This window comes from Primulina tabacum, chromosome 10 (genome assembly GCF_025594145.1).
Source record: "Primulina tabacum isolate GXHZ01 chromosome 10, ASM2559414v2, whole genome shotgun sequence".
In the NCBI taxonomy this organism is placed as follows: domain Eukaryota; kingdom Viridiplantae; phylum Streptophyta; class Magnoliopsida; order Lamiales; family Gesneriaceae; genus Primulina; species Primulina tabacum.
The window spans coordinates 6,896,514-6,921,912 of record NC_134559.1 but is presented as its reverse complement, the minus strand read 5'-3'; the positions used below and the strand labels follow the sequence as shown (position 1 = coordinate 6,921,912).

At 33.6% G+C, this 25,399-nt stretch overlaps 3 protein-coding genes across 4 annotated transcripts; 2 read left to right on the top strand and 1 right to left on the bottom strand.

The window, feature by feature from the left end:
* Positions 1-1,129: 1,129 nt before the first annotated feature.
* LOC142505610 (putative sugar phosphate/phosphate translocator At5g25400) lies at positions 1,130-2,629 on the top strand. The gene has a single exon (XM_075618673.1). It carries the CDS (start codon positions 1,230-1,232, stop codon positions 2,283-2,285), a length of 1,056 nt encoding a protein of 351 aa, XP_075474788.1. The 5' UTR covers positions 1,130-1,229; the 3' UTR covers positions 2,286-2,629.
* A 2,851-nt stretch (positions 2,630-5,480) lies between these two features.
* Positions 5,481-8,728, bottom strand: LOC142504731 (protein NRT1/ PTR FAMILY 6.2-like). Its single transcript, XM_075617515.1, has 5 exons — positions 8,511-8,728; positions 7,852-8,069; positions 7,092-7,639; positions 6,435-6,775; positions 5,481-6,064 (listed from the first exon to the last, which is right to left on the bottom strand). Exons 1-5 carry the CDS (start codon positions 8,605-8,607, stop codon positions 5,583-5,585), a joined length of 1,686 nt encoding a protein of 561 aa, XP_075473630.1. The 5' UTR covers positions 8,608-8,728; the 3' UTR covers positions 5,481-5,582.
* A 12,233-nt stretch (positions 8,729-20,961) lies between these two features.
* Positions 20,962-23,947, top strand: LOC142505430 (adenine nucleotide transporter BT1, chloroplastic/mitochondrial-like). 2 transcript variants are annotated; one of them, XM_075618414.1, is made up of 4 exons: positions 20,962-21,294; positions 21,440-22,078; positions 23,000-23,161; positions 23,239-23,947. In XM_075618414.1, the coding sequence occupies exons 2-4, from the start codon at positions 21,497-21,499 to the stop codon at positions 23,704-23,706; spliced, it is 1,212 nt and encodes a 403-aa protein (XP_075474529.1). In that variant the 5' UTR covers positions 20,962-21,294; positions 21,440-21,496; the 3' UTR covers positions 23,707-23,947. The 2 variants fall into 2 exon arrangements, with proteins under 2 accessions (XP_075474529.1, XP_075474530.1); XM_075618415.1 differs by lacking the exon at positions 20,962-21,294 and having other exon boundaries at positions 21,317-22,078.
* Positions 23,948-25,399: the final 1,452 nt, after the last annotated feature.

Below are 25,399 nucleotides of genomic sequence, written 5' to 3'. Positions count from 1 at the left end.
AGAATTTGCATTCGACCGAATTTTTAAAACACACGAAATGCATAAACCGAAAATTTAAACATTTAAAACAACCCACTTACCTTAATTCTTGAAGAAAAACTTGAAAAGAGTGGGGGTTTCTTGCACTGAAAACATTGAATTTCCTTCCTTGGCTTTGGACTGCAGCCGCACTTCGATACTTGACAAAACCACGAGAGCAAGTCTCGAAAATTCCTAGGGAGACTAGAGAGAAACTCAAAAATATTGATGAGTTTTTGAGGTGTGATTTTCGAGTTACATGGTCCTCTTATTTATAGGGGTTGACTGCTATCCTGATCGTGTATTATCCTTGCGTTTGAACTTTTGAATCAAACTTTAAATTCAGGATAATTGTAATCTTTTATCCATGATCTTGGATGATATTTCGAAATCTACATCCCCATCCATTGAATAATTCGAAATTATACACTGAAAATAACCATGAATTCGAAATCTAGGGATCACATTATCCTTTGCTTGATTTTTTTTCCGGTATCTCAATATCATCTCAAACCTTAGATCTTTATCTGCTAATCAGTTCGAAAATATATACACGATAATATCTTAAATCTTGAGCTCAAAATATTGTACACGACAAAAATTATCCACTTATATAATCTTGCAAATCTTACATCTTATAATGAGATAGATATCCCGACGATTGCACCAATTCTAGTACCATTAAATTACAAAATATTATCACGATTATACGAAAATCTTGGATTTTACATGTATTATTTTTTTTCACAAATCTATGTGATTATTGTTATAAAGTACAAATATTTACACTTTCAATAGTTTGTAAGGTTTTGAGTTATTGTCAGTTGTATCTGATTGAATCCAAAATTATGAATTATAAAAGTCTTAAAATTTTGATATTTGATATCGATAACAACTAAAAAATTCAATGATAAACGTTATATTTAAAAAGTTTTTCAAAATTTATAAATTAATTTTTTAATATAAATTATACTATTTATAATACATTAATATTTTAATTATTTATTCAAATACACATATTTATTAATTTTTGTCGTTAATTATATAAAATAAATGTGTTGGTGAAATATATTATATAAAATAATATAGAATAGGAAATAAAATCTATTAGTTTGAAGTTGATTAAATCACGTTTCCTAAGAAGTCTTCTTCTTCACGAACTCAAACTAATTTTCTGACACAGAGACAAAGAGTTGCAGAAGAAATCGACAATGGGGAAAGGCGGAGCTTTGAGCGAAGGCGTGATGAAGAAGATAGTGCTTTCGTATACATATGTGGCAATATGGATCTTCCTCTCTTTCACTGTCATCGTGTACAACAAGTACATTCTGGATCGAAAGATGTACAATTGGCCTTACCCCATCTCGCTCACGATGATTCACATGTCCTTCTGCTCTTCTCTCGCGTACTTACTCGTCCGAGTTTTCAAGGCGGTGGAGCCAGTCACCATGTCTTGGGATCTTTACCTCAGATCTGTGGTCCCGATTGGCCTATTGTACTCTCTTTCACTCTGGCTTTCGAATTCTGCGTATATTTATTTATCTGTGTCGTTTATTCAAATGCTCAAGGCGCTGATGCCTGTGGCTGTGTATTCGATCGGTGTTATGTTTAAGAAGGAGGGCTTTAAGTCGGAGACGATGGCGAATATGGTTTCGATCTCGGTTGGGGTGGCGATTGCTGCTTTTGGTGAGGCCAAGTTTGATTCTTGGGGTGTTATGCTTCAATTGGGTGCTGTTGCTTTTGAAGCCACTAGGCTTGTTATGATTCAGATCTTGCTTACTTCTAAAGGGATCACTCTTAATCCCATTACTTCTCTTTATTATGTGGCGCCGTGTTGCTTGGCCTTCTTGTTTATTCCATGGGTTCTTGTTGAGTTCCCGTCTTTGAAGGAGAATTCCAGCTTCCGTTTTGATTATGCGATTTTCGCGTCTAATTCCTTCTGTGCTTTTGCCCTGAATCTTGCTGTATTCTTGCTTGTTGGAAAGACATCTGCTTTGACCATGAATGTGGCCGGTGTGGTGAAGGATTGGCTCTTGATCGCTTTCTCTTGGTCGGTGATTAAGGATACAGTGACTCCCATAAATTTGTTTGGTTATGGATTGGCTTTCTTGGGGGTTGCATATTACAACCACTCGAAATTGGAGGCCATGAAGGCCAAGGAAGCGCAGAAGAAGGCGCAACAGACTGATGAGGAGACTGGAAGGTTACTTGAGGAAAGGGGAACTGAGAATAGCGGTGATTCGAAGAGGGACGTGCCTGAGGATTGATTGGCTGGTATGATCACCTCTAAAAAGTTTTGCTGTGAATGGGGACAAAATCGAATATTGGATTCTAGTTTTTGAGGATGAGTGGATGACTGGCTTACTAAGGTGGTTCTACTTGGGTTATGTAGTTTTAGGAATTTCTTTTATGTGACTGTCGTATTTATTTCTGTTAAACTTAATAGTTTTTGTCGTTTCGTGTTACCGAGGATGCGAAGTTGCTCGTGTTGCCAGACTTTGTTTTGTTTCGGGGGAACGACTTGAGTTTATGCTCATTTTCCTAGTTATTATGAAGCTCATTTTAGCATATTCTCATCAATCTATATTCATACGGAGCATGGTTTGCGCCATCATCTGATGTTTTCTTAATTCATGTATGAATGGAATGATTTCTATCCTCCAATTCTTGCAAGTGCGTTCCATTTTATGTGTTTTGAATTATGCCCACGCATATAAGCTTTATCTTTAGATCGATTAGAAGACAATGTTACTTAATATAGTAAACGTCTTGAGATTGTCGATTAGTAAATAATAGCAGTATCTTGTTGCTTTGTAGTTTATGAGATTGTCGTTTGGTAAATAATAGCAGTATCATCTTTCACCATATATGAATTTTCTCATGAACGGTGTCCAGTTCCATTGATTTTTTTAACTTTGATCATCTTCACACACACATATATATTCATGCAAATGATATGCATGTATTATGATGAATATATAATATTTCCTTATCCATTTTAGATCTTATCAATGTATTGGTCCTTGAAGTTTGAATCATCTGATATGTTGATGAGTTAAAAACTCCATAATCACGAAACTAATCGTTATAAATTTCTTGGCCTAATAAGTTGAGCTTTTTCAATGCTAACATTGTTGATTATTAACTTCTTTTGGTGTTTATTTGAAGCACTAATAATCAGAAGTTGAGCTTTTTCAATACTAACATTGTTGATTATAACTTCTTTTGGTGTTTATTTGAAGCACTAATTATCAGAAGCGCTGTTCATGTCATGTTACGGTATGAAGAAGTGTCTGCATTGTCTCTTTATTTATTGCTTTTGCGTGTGAATGCTCTTCTTGACGTCGGAATAACTCCTATCATCTTGCCTTCATCCATATAAATCCAATTTTATCTTGAATTTTAGGATTCAATATCTAACCTGGCTAGGTTTTCAGGAATGACAATGTTTTGCTGAAATGGAGTGAGGAGTTGTAGTTGCGTCTTGGATTTGGCACCTTTACTTTCTGTGGCTTGATTTTGAATACGATACAAGCTTTATGGTTGACATTTGTACTTGTCAACTATCTCAAAAATTCTTGATTTTTTAGAATTACTCTTATTTGGTAACGGTTATGCCTCGTGTTATCGATCTCGCAGCGAGATAGAGTTCTTGTTGAGGTTTTCCTTACATGCTTGTCGAATTTCAGTAAAGCCAGTCTGTGATGATTATGCAGTATATTTTGATGTGTGAACTTTATGCTTCAGCTGGCTGGCATTCAACATATGCAATGTCTTTATATTTCTCAATGTCTGTAAACTTTGTTACCTGCAGAATGTCTCTGCATTTGCCCACCAAAGTACATTAGACTGTTTTTTTGAGATGCATTGAATGTTTTTAGGATCATGAGGTTCAAATGGATCAACTTAGGCTTTTCAAAAGGTCTCATTTAAGTGTTAGATCACGACTATCGAATCGCAAAACGAACTTGTTCCTATCTTTTGTATGAATGGTTGGATATACAAGTCAGCTGAATAATGTATATTTGGAACACATGTCAAATGTAACATAGACTAACCTACAATGAGTAACTTTGTAAAGTTGATATCACCAAAAGAAAATATGCTTTCATGGAATCCAGATTAATTTTTTTAGAATACAGGTCTGGGCTGGCTCAGGATTTGAAATTTTGGCAGCCCTACTCCGAGAGCTCTGCGCCATGAACATGAAAGATTGACTGGTGTATATATATTTTTATTTATTCTATTAGGATTTTTAATTTTGGTAAACACAACTCCACAAACACTGTCACTTCACAGGCATTTTCTTTTGCAACTTTTTTCTTCTAATCCAAACATTTTCTCCAGCAATTTGTTTCCTCCAATCTAAGATATGATTTATTTATATTTCACTTTAAATTTTTATCTTGAAAAAACTTATTTTAAAATTTTAGATTTAATTGATTTGATAAAAGAACTTTAGAAATACATGTGAACACAATTTATCACTTTTTGCCTTGAATAAATAGTGCTCTGGAATGATATTTATGAACTTTTGTATATGAAAATTAATGATATATTTATTAGATATATATATTGTGATATGTTCAAAATTTTACAATGCTAAAAATGAAAGGAGGAAGAGACCAATTTTTAATTGTAGTGTTCAAAAAATAAAAATAGAATAAATATATCAACAAACTACGTCATTCGAAGATATAAATAAATGTATATTTTCAAGTCCAATTGAATTTACAAATGGTTTGAAATAATTTTATTAGCATTTGTAAATTGACAGAATATAATTTTTTAATATAAATTTGTTATAGTATTTAAACTTAAAAATATATTATTTTAAATTATGATTTTACCGCAAAAAAAAAAAATAGAAGTAAGAAATATAAATATAAGTGTAAACTATGGAATGCAAATTTTATATAATTTTAAATGTAAAATATTGAGTTTTTAATCATTTGATTTTAACATCAAAAACTAAAATCTCTACATATACATTTCTTTTTGTAAATCGTTAGATTATATTATTATAATGAGTTCATTGTCTCAAATTTGATGTCAAATTTATATAATCGACTGATGAAATTAAATTTAATCAATTTTTAAATTAGAGAACAATTGAGTTAATTTCAAATCAGGAGTAGATTAAACTATCATTTCAGTCTCAAGATCGAACTACAAGTTTTCAGTAAAAAGAATATCTCACCTTTAGACTAGACAAAGAACAAATTTTGTTTGGTAGAAAAGATCCTTTCCCCTCGATTTTCCTAGATTTTTCAGTTTTTGTCACGGGATTCGACAGATCCATGGCAGGTCCCTGTCTACCTGTGGCGGTGTTGACACAATAAACAGAAACAAGAAGTGAACCCAAAAACAAGACAGAAACATAATTTCTATGAAGTGCACACACAATCTTGTCTCTATATGTAGTAAATATGAATCCCTTTATAGTTGAGAAGAGATCTAACCACTAATCTTTATCCATTATGTCATAGTGTAGTTTTGGCACATGACTCTTCGATATAAGAGACTGATTCTTCTGAAAAATGATAAGTCCTTATGCAGATCCCTTAATTCGAAGTCAGCGCTTTCTTCCTAATAAACCATCTAGCACAACAGATGAAGATCACAAGATTGATAGCACAAAGCAATGCTATGAACCCATAAAAAAGATCCAATCTACCATTGTTAACATCTGCCGGAAGCCAATTATGCTTATCTTTGGTCACATCCCTTATGATTGAAACCAATGCAGTGCTCACGAAAAAACCAAATGCGATGGTAGTCAGAAACAGGCTCGTGCTAATTGCTTTCATCCCTTTTGGTGACTCTGACAAGAAAAAGTCGAGCTGCCCTGTGTACACGAATCCTTCTGCAACCCCAGCTAGAGCAAACTGAGGTACCAAGAAGAACCCACTCATCGGTAGGGTTAAAACGGCGCCACCTGTGGATTTTGCGACCTTCATTCTTCGAATCTCGACTATTGCGGCCACCCCCATTGCTATAACGGAAAAAAAGAGGCCTAGACCAATTTTTTGGAGATTTGTCAGACCTGAGAAATTTCAAGATAATATCAAGAAAAAGGATATGTTTGATGATGGTCATAAAGTAATATTCTACAGACTATCTTGAATGCAAAGAGATGCAATACAATGGTATAGGTGGATGAAGACATCCGATCACAACACAATGTCCAATGAACTAAAATTCTTAATAAATCATATAATAGTTTTAATGATACTAAATCTAATTCCATTACCTATTATTTCATTTCTAGCATATTCTAGTGCCTCTTTCATTAATGTTGGTTGGTTTTGCGTATTTCGAATGCATACTTCAATAACATGAAACATTGCACGATTTCTTGGGGTAGTTTCCAAGTATTGAGTAAAAACTCAAAAAGGAGAATTTAGTTCTTATACCCTTGTTGCCTGACTCTTTTTTGAACAGATGGATGACCAAACGATCATAAATTCCGAGGGACAGCAGTATGGCTCCAATGAAGAAGGCATTGAATGAGCCTGGTGGGATTTGAAATGAACCGATAGACCTTTTCAATGTGGCAGCTTGTAGCACAGAATAAGTGATCATCTGTGCATGTACGGTCCAAAGCATAATCGTTGTTGCCCAAATTGGTAGCAGCCGACTCATCATTTTAATTTCCTCCACCTTTGCGACCGAGCACAGTCTCCATGAATTTTGAACACCGGATTCGACATTTGCGGTGTCAGCTTCGTCTACGATGGATGCCTTATCCAAGAAACTACAAGTTCAAAAAGTTACTATGTCAACATGGATATTTAGCTCCAAAAACAGACAAACAGAGTAAGGCTACAAAATTTTACCATTTTCTGTTACAAAGAATGTTTTCTAAAAAATGTTCTCCTAAGAAAACAAAATAAAATAAAGCAGAGAAAATTGCCAAGAATTGTTTCTCAAAATAGATGTATTTGGCTTCATGTAAATCACGTCTCCTGTCTCTCATTGTGTTAATACTATGATGTAGCAAATCAATATGGACTTTAGTATGGTGTCACTAATGAACTACGGATTTTAGACTACAGTAAATTAGAATATACCTGAAACGACCATTTTGAGAATATCTCGAGTCCTCGGAATAAGTATGGTACAATTGTTGGACGTTCGAGGGAAATGTCAGGTTTCTTTTCCTTATAGCAGCTACCAAGACTTGCAGAGTTTGAACAACAGGGCTCCCAACACATTTTTTATAACGATATCTTCGAGTTCCTGATAGAAAAATGACAACTGCAAGCCACATCAAAACCGTGATGCTTCCATAACCCCATACTCGAGCCGCTTTGTCTTGTATATAAACAAACACCGTAACTGCAAGGAGTGTCCCAAAACTGATGAAAAAGTAGAACCTGTTGAAAAAATGTACCATTTGAGCTTTCTCCTTCTCATCTTTTTGGTCAAACTGATCCGCCCCAAAACCTGAAACGCTGCATTTGATACCACCTAGTCCCAACGCGACTGTGTATGCAGCTATGTAGAAAACTGCCATTTGCAGACCATTAGCTTCTTTGCAATCGTTTGACAAAGAAATATTACATGGAGGTGGGCGTAAGTGGGGCAGAACTGTTGAAATTGCTAACAGGCCGGACCCCTATAGACGTCAAGTCAGCAAGAAATAAGAAAACTTAATCTGATAAAAGCATTTATTTGATTTGGTAGCTAACTAGATTAAATTAAAAGGCTACAGATTTGTAGACAAGTGCTTCTCTACTCTGTTATTGATTCATTGGATCACATAACAGATGCAAACTGGAACAAGTGTCTATTCACCCGGACGTCGAATTTAACCAGCCTTTCACTTACCAATGCATGAATATTTGCAAATATTGCAATAGTCCAATATCTTCCTAAGAAGGTGTCTGCAAGTATGCCTCCAAATATGCTTAAAAGAAAAGAAAAACCACCCCAATTTGTGACTATGGTTGACGCAGTGGCACTAGGTAGATGCATCGTGCCGTGGATATAAGTCACAAGGTTAACCCCGATTGCCATCGACGATAGCCTTTCGCAGAGCTCGACCACTACACAAAACAAGAACTGAATTTCCTCATCTGCTAGTTATTCGAATTTCATCAAACTTCATCAGATTTAAAATCATATTTTCGAGATTTTCAAGAAATGGATCTTTTTGTTCAATGAGTAAACCAACCATTTCATGCATGAAATTCTCATGCAATACAGAAAAGCTTCAAAATTTTCACACATATTACATCACAACTATTTTCCCTTCAATAATGCTCAAATCGTGGAGACTATAAAAATCATCTGATGGATATTATTTCAATAGCAAAACCATCCCTCTTTCCGGATCTCACTTACGAACACTAATTTACGTACTTGCATCAACAAAAATATCCATAAACAAAAAAAAAACCATGTGAAAAAATTGCAACTTTTCATGAAAATCGTTCTGAAAATTCAACAAAAGATGAAATAACGTAAAGAATGAACGCGTGAGCGACCAAGGATCGATGCCGCAGAAACCCAACCACCGGTGGTGGACCTGTTAGCAGGATCACCATTGTAATCCACAGCATCATCAGAAGCAGACTGCACCATTTTAGTGTTTACTCGCTCTTCCGAGTTTATGTTCCCAATAAAAATGGAACTTCTTGGATTTCCGTTGATCCTTTCCTCTCTCGCATAACAAATAAAAGGCAGTTTCCGAGGAGCCAGGAAATCATACTTTCCAACCTCGGTGTAGTGGATTATTGCGTAATATAAGCATAAATTATTATGGATATTCCATGGATTAATAGCTAAATTTTAATTTTTTTTATAGTTTTATTTATATATTCTCCATTCCAATTATATAATTTTCTTAATTTTTTTCGATTATCCTAAATATATAATTTATTTTCTATATTTAATAGCATTTTTTTCTTGGTTTTTAATAATATACTCCTGTTAACTCAATCTTAAAAACAGAAAACTATTTTTTGAATGGAGATTTTCTTAAATAGACTTCACACAAGTACTATAATCAATTTTAGTTTTCAGTTAAATTAATTTACCAAAATAGTCTTTTTATCATATCAAATTACATAGATATCCCATATTATTTAAATTCTATTCACCATCAATTTCTTTATCTCAAACTCTTTATTTGATTTTCGCAATTTTTCGAATAATCTTATAAATTCCATGCATTTGGACATAGAGTGGTGATAATTTGAGATAATTCTTTTGTCGAGTATCATTTTTATGCATGTTATTTTTTGAAGGTTTGTTGTGCATACTCATAAATTGTTAGCATAGAATAAAGTAGAGACTTAATTGAGACCATCAGATTTTTTTTTATATTTGTATAAAATCACATTGACGTAATTATTACGTTTCATAATCATGGTGATTGGTTATTTTGTTTATATTATTTTAGATGTGCAACAATCGTAATTAAAATATTATAACCTTGGTGGTTTCGTATGCACTAATTCAAACTAACAATTCATAATTTTTTTAAAATATGTTTATTGATATAAGTAAAAATATTAAAAAAATTAATATATTATAAATTAAATAAAACAGAACAAATGTTAAATCAACTCTTAAAGAGAAATAATAGATAATTAAACAAATAAATCACGAAAATAGAACATGTGTGTTCATAGAGAAAGGATATTTTAGGATTTTTTAATTAAATAAGATATAATGCAAAATGTGTAATAAATAATGCCATTTTTGAAATTATGACTTTGAAATAGACTATAATAATCAATTTTCTTTTTTTGTGGGAAATTAAAAAGAGATGTGATGAATAAATTTGAATATATATTATATATATATATATATATATATATATATATATATATATATATATATATTCAAAACTTTTATGACTTAATGACGAGTTCTTTGATTGGAAAAATAATCAATAAAAGATTTGATTTTTTGTCCTCGAACAAATATTGCCAGTATGTTATTGAATTCATAAATATGCATGTAACTAATATTCAATACAACAAATTTATTTGTATTTTCACAATAATTTAATTAAAATATTACATATTAATCATATATTAAGTACACTCAATCATATAATACGTAAAAAAACATGGGAAATTAGCGATCAAAGTTTTTAAATATTTGAAACCGAATTAAATAGTTAGATTATAGACTGGTTTTATAATATCGATCTAATTGGTGATTGATATAATATAATCAGTCGCAAATTTAGAGATTGGATAAATTAATTGGTCTCTAAAATGGGAATTGATATAATAATTGGAAATTGGTTTATGTGTTTAACTGCATTATCTTTTAAAACTAAATAAAATAAGTACATGAAATTACATTTTATTTTCATTAGATTAAGATAAACATCTTATACTAATTATTCAAAAAATTGTATATAAATTGGCTAATTATTTATTAGTTGGATATTTTTCTTTTATTTTTTATATCATTTTATCAGGGGAGCTTTAATAAGCTCTATAGAAATAAAATATTAGATTTTTTATACACCAATTTTGTTATTAAATCATTAATTTAGTAAGTATAAAAAATTATAATATTATATACGAAAAAAATCTTCCATACCATTAATACAAAAGTAGATCTCTTGTGAGACGGTTTCACAAATTTTATCTGTGATACAAGTCAACTCTACCAATATTCACAATAAAAAGTAATACTCTTAGCATAAAAAGTAATATTTTTTCATGAATGATCCAACTAAGATATCCGACTCACGAAATACGACTCGTGAGACCGTCTCACACAAATTTTTGTCTTAATACAAACTGAAGTGGGGATAAATTAGGATCACACTTTGCATATTTCCAGTATTTTTATACGTCACTCTTTAAGAGCTCCACACGCATTTGGATTTCATTAGGTATACACGGTTAAAATTGCTCGTTTAATTTAATAAAATAGCACTATGTTTCAACTTAAAGTCAAAGTTTCCAAGTAAATCTCCTATTATAACGATATGAAACCTAGTAATTTGTTCCATTAATCAGTGACACAATCATTTTATTTCTTTGTTTTTCATGGGAAAAAAAAATGCACATTTACATGCCTATATATCCTAATATGATTCGACCTACATTCAGTTGTTACTATCGTAATCTCGTATCGCCACAAACACTGACTGCATATAATAAACAATATTGACAACTATTTCGTATTCATCTTTGTTTTATGAAAACAATTTAACAATGAAATCTTATTACCATCGTAGGAACAAATTCGAATGTTTCTCATACACCAAAAACAGACAAGGATAATGCTATCAATTGTTCACGTCAAACTATTTTGTTGGCCATGATCGATATCATGAATTTGATTTTAATATATTGCTACATATTTGTTCAAAATTATATCAAAATAAGCACCGGAGTATTTGCATTACTTCTTTACACAGCAGTTGGCAACACTGAATTTATCTTAAAGAGTATAATTATGCAAAGGGCAAAACCCAAGTATCACAAAGTGGAGGGGCTTAGATAAGTTCTGAAACAGATGGATTTTGAAAGGATAGACAAAGTGGAGAGGCTTAGATAAATTCTAAACTCTCAAGCACTCATGTATATTACCATATATACAGCAATTTTACTCACCTTCACCTGCTGACTTAAGCATCGGAAGTGGCTACACCGGACACTCTTCTGGCATCCCGCATCCATTCACGAGTACTCATTTCATTGTCTGCAATTATAGTTGAAGTTATGTCACAGAGAAATAATTTCATCATAAGTTATATTCCCTTGCTCACTTTCCTAAACACAACACTTATATCCTTATCCGGTAGATTGTCTCGACTTTGCTCACCTGATTTACCCGGATCACATCATCTTTAATAAAAAAAAATTTACGTCACATGTTAAGTTAAATGATTCCTCGACAACATACCAAAATTTTCCAAACGTTTCGGTTTGTTGAAGAAAGCTGGCAATGAAATATCATCAATCCCCAAGAAAAGCAGGCATGTGAGGTAGAAGTCAATCTAAAGTACATTAAACTGACCATAAATTCTATTACTACAAGATGGACACATTGAACCTATAGCACCCGTTTGTTGCATTCTTGTTTGGGATGGTTCGTGATAGAACCCATTTCTGTGTTGGGTAATTTACAACGAAACGATGGAATCATGATGATAATATAGTACCGAAAATTACAGAATAAAATAATTAGCAAGAACACAAGGATTTACGTTGTTCACCTAAGATAGGCTACATCCACGGAGCTACTCAAATTTTTTATGACAGGAGAAATATCTCACACTCCCAACCCGAGTATAACCGAGAAAAATATTTTCTTCAACTCACACAAGAGAACATTGAACACTCAAATGTTCTCTCTCTTTTACTAAGATTTGAAAGCTTTTGATTTTGGGATGATTTTACAATACAAAGGATGCACTTATTTATAGGTGCAGTCCTCTATATGAACAAAGGAAACTTTTTCCTTTTCTGCCGGCACAAACCAATCAACCATTCAAATTTGACACGTTTAGCATTAAATACAGTGGACCCACTTTACCTAACATTTCTCCCACTTGAAGACTTGATTTCAATCATGTCTTCCCACCATCATTGCAGCAGCTCATATATCTCCACTTATACTTGCAGTCCAACTGAAGTTGAACACAAATTCAGTTTGTCAATGATTACCGTCTTCGTGAGCATATCAACTGGATTTTTACTTCCAGAATCTTCTCCAGCATCAAGACTCCATCTTCCAGCACTGATATGATGAAATGGTATCTAACATGTATATGCTTTGTCCTAGCATGATAAACAAGATTTTTTTTCTAAATGAATAGCACTTTGAATGTCACAATGTAACGTGTTATCTCCAAGCTTCTGACCCAATTCTTCCGAAAAAGATCTCAACCATATCATCTCTTTGCTAACTTCTGTAACTGCAACATACTCAGCTTCAGTAGGCGAAAATGCAAATATCTTTTGCAACTTAGATACTCAGCTTACTGTTGTATCACCTAATGTGAGCACATACCCAGTGGTACTTTTCCTGCCATCTAGGTCACCACCCATGTCGGCATCGACAAAACCTTGTAAGCCCAAATTTGATCTTCTGAAGCACAAAGATAAACTAGTAGTACCTTTCAAGTACCTCAGAATCCATTTAACTGCTTCCCAGTGCTGTTTTCCTGGATTGCTCATAAACCTGCTCACAACTCCCACTGCATATGTTATGTCTGGTCTAGTGCACACCATTGAATACATAAGGCTTCCGACACCAGAAACATAAGGAATCTTGTTCATATAAATCTGCTCTTGCTCTGTTGAAGGTGAATGTGCTTTGGTTAGTCTAAAATGACTAGCCAAAGGAGTACTCACATGTTTAGCTTCATCCATGTTAAATCTGCTAACCACCTTTTTCACGTACTCTTTTTGAGATAACTTCAAGATTTCGTTCACCCTGGTCTCTAAAGATCCTTATTCCAAGGATTTGTTTTGAAGCACCCAAATCCTTCATAGAAAATTCTTTTGATAACTCTTTCTTGAGTTTATTAATCTCCTCCAGACAAGCTTCTGCTATCAACATATCATCTATATATAGAAGTAGAATTATATAAGAACCATCAAACTTCTTCACATAACAACAGTGATCAGCCTGACACCTCAGGAAACCATTATTACTCATGAATCCATCAAACTTCTTGTAACACTGTCTTGAGCTTGTTTGAGACCATACAAGCTCTTCTGAGGTTTGCACACCATTCTCGTTTTTCCCCGTACTTCAAAGCCTTGTGGCTGCTTCATATAAATTTCTTTATCTAGGTCACCATGTAAATCTTCTTTTTCCGCTAATCCGAGTATAGTCCTTATTGTGGTTAACTTAACCACTGGAGATAAAATATCAGTATAATCAATGCTTTCCTTTTGTTGACAACATTTTACAACAAATCTTGCCCTGTACCTCTTGCTACCATTATGTTTTTCTTTTAACCGGTACACCCACTTGTTATGTAATGTGTTTTTACCTTGCGGAAGTTCTGTCAACTCCCACATCTGGTTGGATGACAGTGAATCTATCTCATCTTCCATGGCTAACTCCCACTTGATAGAACCACCATTTTTCATAGTCTCTTCATAGGTCTCCGGTTCACCTTTGTCTGTCAGTAAAATATAGTGAATTGCAGGGAGTATCTCTCAGGTGGTCTAATTGTTCTCGAAGATCTTCCGAGTTCAATCACCGGAGTTTGTGGGTCATCATCTTGTGCAGTTGATTCTTCATCTTCCTGGTTATTGCTTTTTACTTCATTCACAGGAATATCTGTCAATGGCACTTCATCTTTATTCTTGACTTCAGAACTTTCATCTTCAGTTCCAATATCTGACTTGTCCTTGTAAAGAACTTGCTCATTGAAGATTACATCTCTGCTTCCGAATGATTTTCCGATTTTGGTCATCCCAGAAACGATAACCAAACTCATTATCTCCACAACCAATAAAGAAACACTTCTTTTATTTCGGATCAAGCTTTGTTCTGCTAGCTGAGTCAATATGAGCATAGGATAAACATCCAAACACTTTCAAGAAGGAAATGTTTACTTCTTTGCCGCTCCATACCTCTTCGGTCTTCTGAAGTCAACCGGTATCGAAGGTCCTCTATTGATCAGATATGCTGCCGTGTTAACAACATCGGACCAGAATGATTGTGGTAATTCAGAATGCAGTCTCATGCTCTTAGCACGGTCATTCAAGATCATGTTCATCCTTTCGGCTACACCATTCTATTGAGGTGTACTAGGAATGGTTTTCTCCATCTTGATCCCGTTCTGTGCACAATATTTCTTGAACTCGTCATCTTCATATTTGCCACTGTTATCAGACCGTAAGCACTTCACCTTCAAGCTGGTTTCATTCTCAACCATGGCTTTCCACCTTTTAAAGGTCTCATAAACATCATATTTATTTTTTTAAAAATAAACCCAAACTTTCCGGCTCGAATCATTGATTATAAATGTAACATAATATCTTGAGCATCCAAGAGATTTCTCAAGAGATGATCCCCATACATCAGTATGAACCAGATCTAACTTTGCTGCTTTCGGTTCTCTACCACCTTTTGAAAAGCTCACTTTTTTCTGTTTTCTAAAGATACAGCTTTCACACAGCTTGTGTTCAACGGTCTTTAATTCCGATATCTTCCCGTTTGATACAAGCATCTTCATTCCCTTCTCACTCATATGCCCAAGCCTATAATGCCACAGACTTGAATTTGCTCCAGCACCCACGGCTACTAATGTTTCTTGCAACTGGAAGTCATATAAAGTGTTTCAGTTTTCTTTCCTTGAGCAACAATCATGGTTCCTTTGTTTACTTTTCAGGAACCATCACCAAAGGTCACATTATGGCCTTCGTCATCGAGTTGTCCCACTGAGATCAAATTTTCGTGTCAATTTAGGTACATGTCTGACTTTGTTGATTTTTCAGACAGATCCATTTGACATCTTCATTCGGACATCACCCATACCAACTATTTCCAAAGGCTTTTCATCAGCTAAGAAAACTTTTCCGTAATCGTCAGCGATGTAATTATCGAATACATCACGATTACAAGTGGTATGAAACGAAGCTCCTGAGTCCATAACCCAAGAATCAACTGGGCTTTGCATGGATAGTAATAGAGCATCATGTACCTTTTCAGTAACGACATTTGCATTCTTTGTTGATTTGCAGTTCTTTTTTAAGTGACCGGTTTTACCACAGCTCAGCACTTCAAATTCTTTTCAAAGATGTTTTTATCTTTTTCATTTCTTGACTTGGACATACCGCGCCATCGATTAGAACTCTTTTCGCCTCTCCTGCCCCTTCCTCTGTTCTTGAGATTTAGAGAAGATCTCGATGATGTTCCTTCACCCAAATCTATCTTGTGAGCTTCTTCAGCAAGAATTTGATCTCTGACATAATTGAATTGTAGTTTTTTTTTCTAACAGAGTTGATAACCGCTGCCCGCATTGGTTCCCAAACATTTGGTAAAGACGCCAAAAGAATAAGTACACGAATCTCATCATCAAAATTAATTTCAACCAATGTTAGCTGAGAAAAAATCGTGTTGAACTCATTGATGTGTTTAGCCACTGAAGCACCTTCTCCCATTTTCAAGTTGAATAACTTTTTCATGAGATGTACTTTGTTGTTTGATGATGACTTCTTGTACATGTCCGATAAAATGGACATCATCTTTTCTGTGGTTTGTGCCTCCGTCACGTTGTGTGCCACATTCTTCGGTCAATCGTATCACACCTAAAACTTGTCGGTCACGGAGCTCTCAGTCATCATCCTCCATCTTTTCTGGCTTCTTTCCAGATAGATGTTGATGCAACTTTTTGCTATACAGATAATCTGTAACCGCCAGAACGAAAAATCTGTTCCATCGAACTTGTTGATTCCTGGTCCAGTCCCGATCCATCATCTCCGACCATCGCTTCTCTAGCCTTAGCAAAAAATCTAAAAAAAACTTTTCTGACGTGGAAGATCAGACAAAACTGCAACCACAGAGCATACTCAGAATTTTTAAGTCATTTTACAACAAGACCCTGATACCAGTTGTTGGATAATTTACACCGAAACGATGACGATCATGATGATAATATAGTACCGAAAATTGTGGAATAAAATAATTAGCAAGAACATAAGGATTTACGTGGTTCACCCAAGATAGGCTACGTCCACGAAGCTACTGTAAATCTTTTATGACATGAGAAATTTTTCAACAAGTGTATACAATAATACACTAAATATCTCACACTCTCAACCCGAGTATAACCGAAAAAAATAATTTATCCAACTCACACAAGAGAACATTCAATACTCAAATGCTCTCTCTCTTTTACTAAACTTTGAAAGCTTTTGATTTTGAGATGATTTTATAATACGAATGATGCACTTATTTATAGGTGCAATCCTCCCTATGAACAAAGGAAACATTTTCCTTTTCTGTCGGCACAAACCAATCAACCATTCAAATTTGACATGTTTAGCATTAAATATAGTGGCCCCACTTTACCTAACATTCTGTACCACACACAAATGGATGTGACCAGATGGCTACCATCAGTATTGGTCATCAAATTATCGTTATCCAAGCGAAAATGAAGGATCTAATCCTTGTCCCACATCTACACAAGGGAAAATCTTGGATTCTCCAGGAACAGAATTTGAACTTAGCTCATCCATAAAGCTATGTTCTACAGGTATAGTTTTGCTCGGCTTTGAAGCGTCGACGAGAATATCAAAGGTTTCATTCACTCCAAATGAACATTCACCCTGTTCAAGATTGAAGCAAGATAAACATGCATATCAAATTCGCACTAAAATTAAGTGTTGCATTGTGGATGCATCAAGGAAAATAAATACAAATTACAGGAGACGAAGAGGAAAGTGAAAGCAAGGATAACTGTAAAACCCGCAAATTTCAACTCGGTATATTATTTATGTATATTTTGAAATTTTGGGTATATAATTTCGAAATTTGAGAAACATAGTACAAGATAAGATAATGAATATATATGTAGATATAGAATAAGATATAATGATGGATAAGAGATGATAATTTATCATAAATTCAAGACTTAATTCAAAAATTTAAACGAGAAGATAATACACGATCTGGATAGCATCCACCCATCTATAAATAGGAGAAGCTCCCATTCAAGTTTTACACCTCATTTACACCTCAAATTTTCGACTTTTTGCTCCAAATTTTCGAAATTCCTCTCCAAAATTCTACTGCAGTCATCAAAGTTATGTCCAAGTTCAGAAAATTATTTCTCTTGCTCAAGTGCTCAGAATCCGATCTATATTGTTCCCAATATGCTTCCATATGTTTCAAATAACATATCCAAATTTCATCCAAATCCAACGGTTAGGTTTTTGTTTATTGTCTTCACAAGAAAACTGTTCAAATTTAAGGCGAGAAGAGCATACCTACTGGATATTTGAATATGCAACGTAAGTTCATCAAGTGCTCGCATTTCCATCCAAGATGCATTTGGATGACATGTTCATTTTATTTAATTATTTTTTTAAAAAAAAACAAACAAATTCGCAACTAAGCATTGAACTTTTCCAAGTACCTAGTTTTAATTGCGAAATATCTAATTTCAATTTTAAAATATTTGATTTGGTAAATGAGACACTCAGAATGAGTATTAAAATATTGGATATTCGATATGCAACGTAAGTTCACCAAGTGCTTGCATTTTCATCTAAGATGCATTTAGATGACATGTTCATTTCATTTAATTATTTTCTTTGTTGTTAGAAAAAACAAATTCGCAACTAAGCATTGAACTTTTTCAAGTACTTAGTTTTACTTGCGAAATATCTAATTTCAGTTTTAAAATATTTGATTTGGTAAATGAGATACTCAGAATGAATATTAAAATATTGGATATTCGAATATGTAACGTAAGTTCACCAAGTGCTCGCATTTCCATCCAAGATGCATTTGGATTACATGTTCAAGGACTTTTCAGCAGCCACAAAGCTTAGAAAGAGAAAAAGGCTTGGAGCAATGATTTGAAGATTTTCGGACAACGTTCTTCGAGAGATAGTCCGTGATAGGAACGAGTAGCATAACCCGTGGATTTACAATTTACATAGAAATATGAAGTTGGATACACGTCGATAGTCATAGTCATGTAGGTCGAAAGCTAGGGGACTCCATAAAACGACATGCAATTCACCCTTGATAGAAAATTAAAGAGATTTAATTGCTTCACTGAGTTGAATTAGTTTGGTATCGCTTGAGCCATTTCATTGAGTTTTTATTTGATAATCGTAGCAGTAAACAATCATCTGAAGTATCGCTGCTAAAGATTGAATAATTGAGAATAATAATTGAGAAATACAATCCCTAGAGGAACGATACTTGTACTCTTGTACACTATATTATTACTTGACATCGTGCACTTGCGATTATTTCGAGCTTGAATATTATTAATTTTTACTAAAGATTTTGCAGTGTAAGTTTTGCTCGATCACTAAGCATGAAACATTTTGAAGTACTTATTTTTACTTGAGAAATACCTAATTTTAATTTTAAAATACTTGATTTGGTAAATGAGATACTCATAATATGTGATAGAATACTGTATATTCGAATATGCAACGTAAATTCAGTCATGGTTGGTTTTTCCAACTAAGATTCATTAGGATACTTATTCATGTCATTTAAAGAAATGAACACAGTTCATTACTGATCATGGAGTAAGAGTAAGTTGTTTGTAGATCAAAATAAGCACTTAATTTTAACAAAAATATAGTAGCATACTTGTCCCGCAGTAAAAATAAGTTCTTTATTTGTATATCGAAATAAATTGTTATTTTTATTTCATGAGGAGTGATGGATAATGTATTTGTTAAAATTTCAATTACATTGAAATTGCATCATAATGCATATTCGAATATCCAGTATTTTATTACCCATTCTGAGTATCACATTTATGAAATCAAGTATTTTGAAACTGAAATTAGGTACTATCAAATAAACTAAGTACTTTAAAAGTTTCATGCTTAGTTAGGAATTTGATATTTCTTTTACAAAAAAGATATCACAAGAAAAGAATATGTCATCCAAATGCAACTTCCAAGGAAAGACCAACACTTGGTGAACTTACGTTGCATATTCGAATATCCAGTATTTTAATACTCATTCTGAGTATCTCATTACCAAATCAAGTATTTTAAAACTGAAATTAGGTATTTCGCAAGTAAAATTAAGTACTTGAAAAAGTTCAATGCCTAGTTGGGAATTTTTTTTTTTAAATAAAAAAATAATTAACTGAAATGAACATGTCATACAAATGCATCTTGGATGGAAATGCGAGCACTTGGTGATTTATGTTGCATATTCGAATATCCATTATTTTAATACTCATTTTCAGTATCTCATTTATCAAATCAAGTATTTTAAAATTGAAATTAGGTATTTCGCAAGTAAAACTAAGTACTTCAAAAAGTTCAATACTTAGTTGTGAATTTGTTTTTTTTAAAAAAATATTTAAATGAAATGTACATGTCATCCAAATGCATTTTGGATGGAAATGCGAGCACTTGGTAAACTTACATTGCCTGATAGAATATCTAGTATTTTATTAACTTTTATGAGTATCTCAATTACCAAATCAAGCATTTTAAAATTGAAATTAGGTATTTCGCAAATAAAAGTAAGTGGTTCAAAATGTTTTATGTTCAGTAGCGAATTTGTTTTTTTATAAATAAAATAAAGAAAATAATTAAATGAAATGAACATGTCATCCAAATGTATCTTAGATGAAAATGCCAGCATTTGGTGAACTTACGTTGCATACTCGAATATCCAGTATTTTAATACTCATTTTGAGTATCTCATTTACCAAATCAAGTATTTTAAAATTGAAATTAGCTATTTCGTAAGTAAAACTAAGCGCTTGAAAAAGTTAAAAACTTAGTTGCGAATTTGTTTTTTTTTTTACAATAAAAAAATAATTAATTGAAATGAACATGTCATCCAAATGATCTTGGATGGAAATGCGAACACTTGGTGAACTTGCGTTGCATATTCGAATATCCAGTATTTTAATACTCATTTTGAGTATCTCATTTACTAAATCAAGTATTTTAAAATTGAAATTAAGTATTTACAAGTAAAACTAAGTATTTCAAAAAATTCAATGCTTAGTTGCGAATTTGTTTTTTTTTTTTAAATTTTAAAAATATTTAAATTAATGTACATGTCATCCAAATGCATCAGAAATGAAGAGTGAAAAGAGAAGATGATCAATAAAAATAGGTATTTATACAATTTTTTATTAATTAAAAAGGGTAAAAAGATAAAAATAGAAGAAACATCAAGTAAAAAGTAAGTTGGACTTTTGTAAAGTATTAAAATAAAAAAAAAAAAAAAACTGACGAGTATTGAAAATTAAATAAATCATTGACAGGTTCGTACGAGAAATACTGCTGGTGACCTTCACACCCCGGCTTATCTCTCAGGGGGAGTGAGGGAGGGAGGGAAGAGAAGAGAAGAGAAGCCAAACAAGGGAAGTTCAAAAACTTATTTTTAAAAGAAGGGTCTTCTTTACAGATTTGGTTCGTACGAGAAATACTGCTGGTGACCTTTCCCTCTCTGCTTATCTATCAGAGGGAGGGAGGAAGAGAAGAGAAGAGAAGAGAAGAGAAGAGAAGAGAACAGAAGCCAAACAAGGGAAGATCAAAAACTTATTTTTAAAAGAAAGGTCTTCTTTTTTTGGGGTTTTTTTTGGGGGCAAAGGGAATCCGGGTAATTTCTTCTCTTGCTTCTTGTTTCCGATGCGACGGAATATTCCTATCCGCATGTTCTTGTTGTGCATTTATTTATTTATTTACTGTTGCTAACTGTTACAATATTTAATTTAGCATTTTTATACTCAACTGTGAGTTGGTAGGTGGTGCTGTTGCCTACTTTCTAAGCACAAGATTTGTAACCTTTGGATTTGGGTCTTATGGATGGAAGAAGATTAACCGTTCCTGAAAGAATTGGAGATGAGGGGTTGCTGACAAATTCTGGAATAGGGTTCTCGCGGTTTCCCCAAGATGAAAAATATAATCTTGGAGGACTATTTGCAAGTGTGGGGCAGATGGGAATGGGCTTTGGTTTGTCACCAAACTCTCCGAATTCCACCGATCGTTTTAAGGTTTTACCATCGAGCTTTTTCTGTAAAAATGCGCTACCCGAGCCTGGCCTACTTATGGGCAGCCTGCCGGAGTTGGAGGTTGGAGAAGCATTGGAAGTGGAGGAAGAAGGGGTGCTACAGAAGGAAAAGAATAGGAAACAGGGTCTTAGGTTGAAAATCACGATCAGAAATCCATCTCTGAGGAGGTTGATCAGTGGGGCAATTGCGGGTGCTGTGTCCCGGACAATGGTTGCGCCTTTGGAGACGATACGGACTCATTTAATGGTCGGGACTTGTGGCCATTCGACGGCTGAAGTGTTTCGGGATATCATGAAGCATGAAGGATGGCAAGGGTTGTTTAGAGGTAATCTGGTTAATGTGATTCGAGTTGCACCAAGCAAAGCGATAGAGGTACTTTGGACTTTTCTGTGTTCCTATGTTAGTTTTGAGTTTGCATTTAGCATCTTCAATGTAACATCATCTGTTATTTGAGCAGATTAGCATTAAAGAACTATTACCATTCAAAATGTCATGGCGTTGTTTGTGTTTTATTATGTTAATGGTGATGTTCTATTGATGTTAATTATTAATTGGAATCTACACCCGGATTGCTGATAAAAATCTTAACTTGTCGAATATCGTGATTTGCGGAGCTTTATTTGTTTGTTGATATGCTAAAACTTAGCGAAGAAAAACGAGGGTGTACTTTCATTCTTCTGTTTTTGAATGTGATGTAAGAGGCACAGATTTGCTGAATATATTAATGGTAGAGGGATGAGATTGGGGTACCAAGTTTTCAGTTAACTTCAAAATCTTGGGAATCTTTGGAACCAGGTTATTCTTTGTTCTTTTATGACCAGAATAAGATAGCCTAAATCCAAGAAACCAGCCCATTAGGTGTGGGAGACCCTTATGTTTATATGCTAATCTCCTCTTTTTAGTATGGATCTTACGTGGAACCTATGATATTTTCCAATCATTGAGTAGCGGACACCCATGATCATTTACTTTAGACAACTATCTGATGCATTAATGTTAATTTGGTGCATGCACTTTCATCCTGTTGAAAATGTGGATACAAGCTACACCAACACAGACCTAATTATATTTTTTATGTTGCAATTCGGTATCGTCGGTTCTCAACGAGAGTAGCAGTATTAATTGGCTACGATCAATGAGTAGAGAGCACAAACCTAATAGATTTGTCTGTTTTATTAGGTGGGAGGGTATATTAAATATTTCTGCACTCTACAGATTATTATGGAGGTGATGTGGGACATGCAAGTCTTGTCTCGGCTTCTTTTCTTGACATATTCCCTTTGATAACTGCAGTTATTCGCATATGATACGGTAAAGAACCAGTTGACTCCTAAACCTGGAGAAGAACCCAAGATACATGTACCCATTTCTCTAATTGCCGGTGCTGTGGCTGGAATCAGCTCTACCATATGTACCTATCCACTCGAGCTGCTCAAAACTCGATTAACTATTCAGGTACGAGAACTCCATTTTCTTGTCATTCGTTTATATGTTATCATCATTTTTCATTCGTGTTACTTTATCATCCTCAGAGAGGTGCATACAAAAATCTCATGGATGCTTTCTTGAAAATAGTACGGGAGGAGGGACCTGCCGAGCTTTACAGAGGCCTCACACCTAGTATAATAGGAGTAATTCCATATGCTGCCACCAATTATTTTGCTTATGACGCATTAAGAAAAGCTTACAAGAAGGTTTTTGACAAGGATGAAATCGAAAATATTGCCACGCTCTTGATAGGATCAGCTGCTGGTGCAATTTCGAGCAGTGCAACTTTTCCTCTTGAGGTAGCTCGGAAACATATGCAAGCTGGCGCGCTCAATGGTAGACAGTATAGAAACATGCTTCATGCCCTTCTATGTATACTCAAACATGAAGGAGTCGAGGGCCTTTATCGAGGGTTGGGTCCGAGCTGCATGAAATTAGTCCCCGCCGCAGGAATTTCTTTCATGTGCTACGAGGCGTGCAAGAAAATTTTAGTTGAAGATGAAGATCGGTAGAAGGTTGGATAAAAACTTTTTTTTGGGGATACAATTCGAGGAAATCTCATCACCCTTCCAACTCTCACGTACCCATCGAGAAGAAGCTACTATCCATTTAATTTAGTGTGTATTTTTTTGCATTGGATTATTGATGAGATGGGATTATTCTCTCCTTCCGAAGCCAAGGAAAGATTGTTTTTGATGAAATATTTTATCCTCACAATCATATAATAATCAAGGGAGATGATGTTTATACTAATTTTGTGTTATTTTCAATTCTGATATGTAAAATACGTATCAAATTTATTAACAAATAAAGTTGCAAATAACAAAAAATAAAATGTAAATATCAATTCTTCCTAAATAAATGTTTTGGTTTTAGTTTTACAAAAGAGATGATGCAATAAATTTTGCTAAATTATGAGTATGATTGCATAATTGCTCCAATTTGTCTTAATTTGGGCGTGCGACTTTTTATAAGTTTTAAAAGCAGTTGGTTTTACTCAATTTATTTTTTAAAATTTTATTTGAATTTATTTTTGAGTAGAAAAGAGATTGTTACAATTGGATCTTGTACGAGAGAGTTTCATCCCAAACTTGAAAAGCGAGAACTTTAAATCTGTTGTTAGTCATCATTTGGTACGAATGATGAGATGCGAGCCGATTAATCATCTTTGTTTTATATAAAGTTTGATATAAATTTTTCAAAAAATCCAGAGATATAAATCATTATGTACTCATATATATCATCAATATATCACACATTTTTTATTATCTCAAGTATCATCACACGGACCAAACGATAGTTGAGAAAGGTTTTTTTAATTAATTTTTTTAAAAAAATTATTTCAAAAATAAGGTAGATAGTGGAGTTTTGTAAAATTAAGGCAAAATTTATATGATGAATTTGAAAATTATCTAGGAAAAATCTTTTAATCCATGTTTCAAAAAAAATAAAATACTTAGATCCAAGCATAACCTATATATTTAGATTGTAAGACATGTCAACCCTGCTCATATTTACAATGAAAAGTAAAATTTTTGGCATAAAAATAGTATTTTTCATGGATGAACTAAATAAAATATTCGTCTCACAAAATTAATCTGTAATATCATCTCATGTGAGTTTTTGTGTGATTTAAAATACGATGATTTGATCAACCTCATTCTGAATTATATAGCTTTACATAATAAAACCCGGGAAACAGAATGATGAATAAAACCTTGAACTAATAATTAGATGCGTAAATATCAGATTCTTCTATTTCTGAATTAATTATAGACTATTGCAAGACATTAGCTTTGGATTTATCAAATTGTAATTTCAGCTTTGTAAGAAGATTAGAGAATCGGGTAGCCGCAGTTTGACAAAAATCACTGCTTCAATGTCTGCCAAATAAGATGAAATTCTTCATAACTCAGCTCTAATAATATATTCATTTCATTGTTTTTTTTATGTAGTTAAAAAAGAATGGTTTTGTTAAGTCATAGTTGTTAGAAAAGAACAGAATTCAATAGAACAATTCCCCGTTGGCTCGACCAAACATAGAGATGCTTCATTGCGACCTCACTTGCACTATGACACTATTTTCTTTAATCCATTTGAAATATTGAAATGAACATCCCATGTGTTGGATCTCATTTCTACACGCCCAAACGCAACGAAGTTTTAAAAATTTTATTTTATTTTGACAATCAAAATATGTTTTGC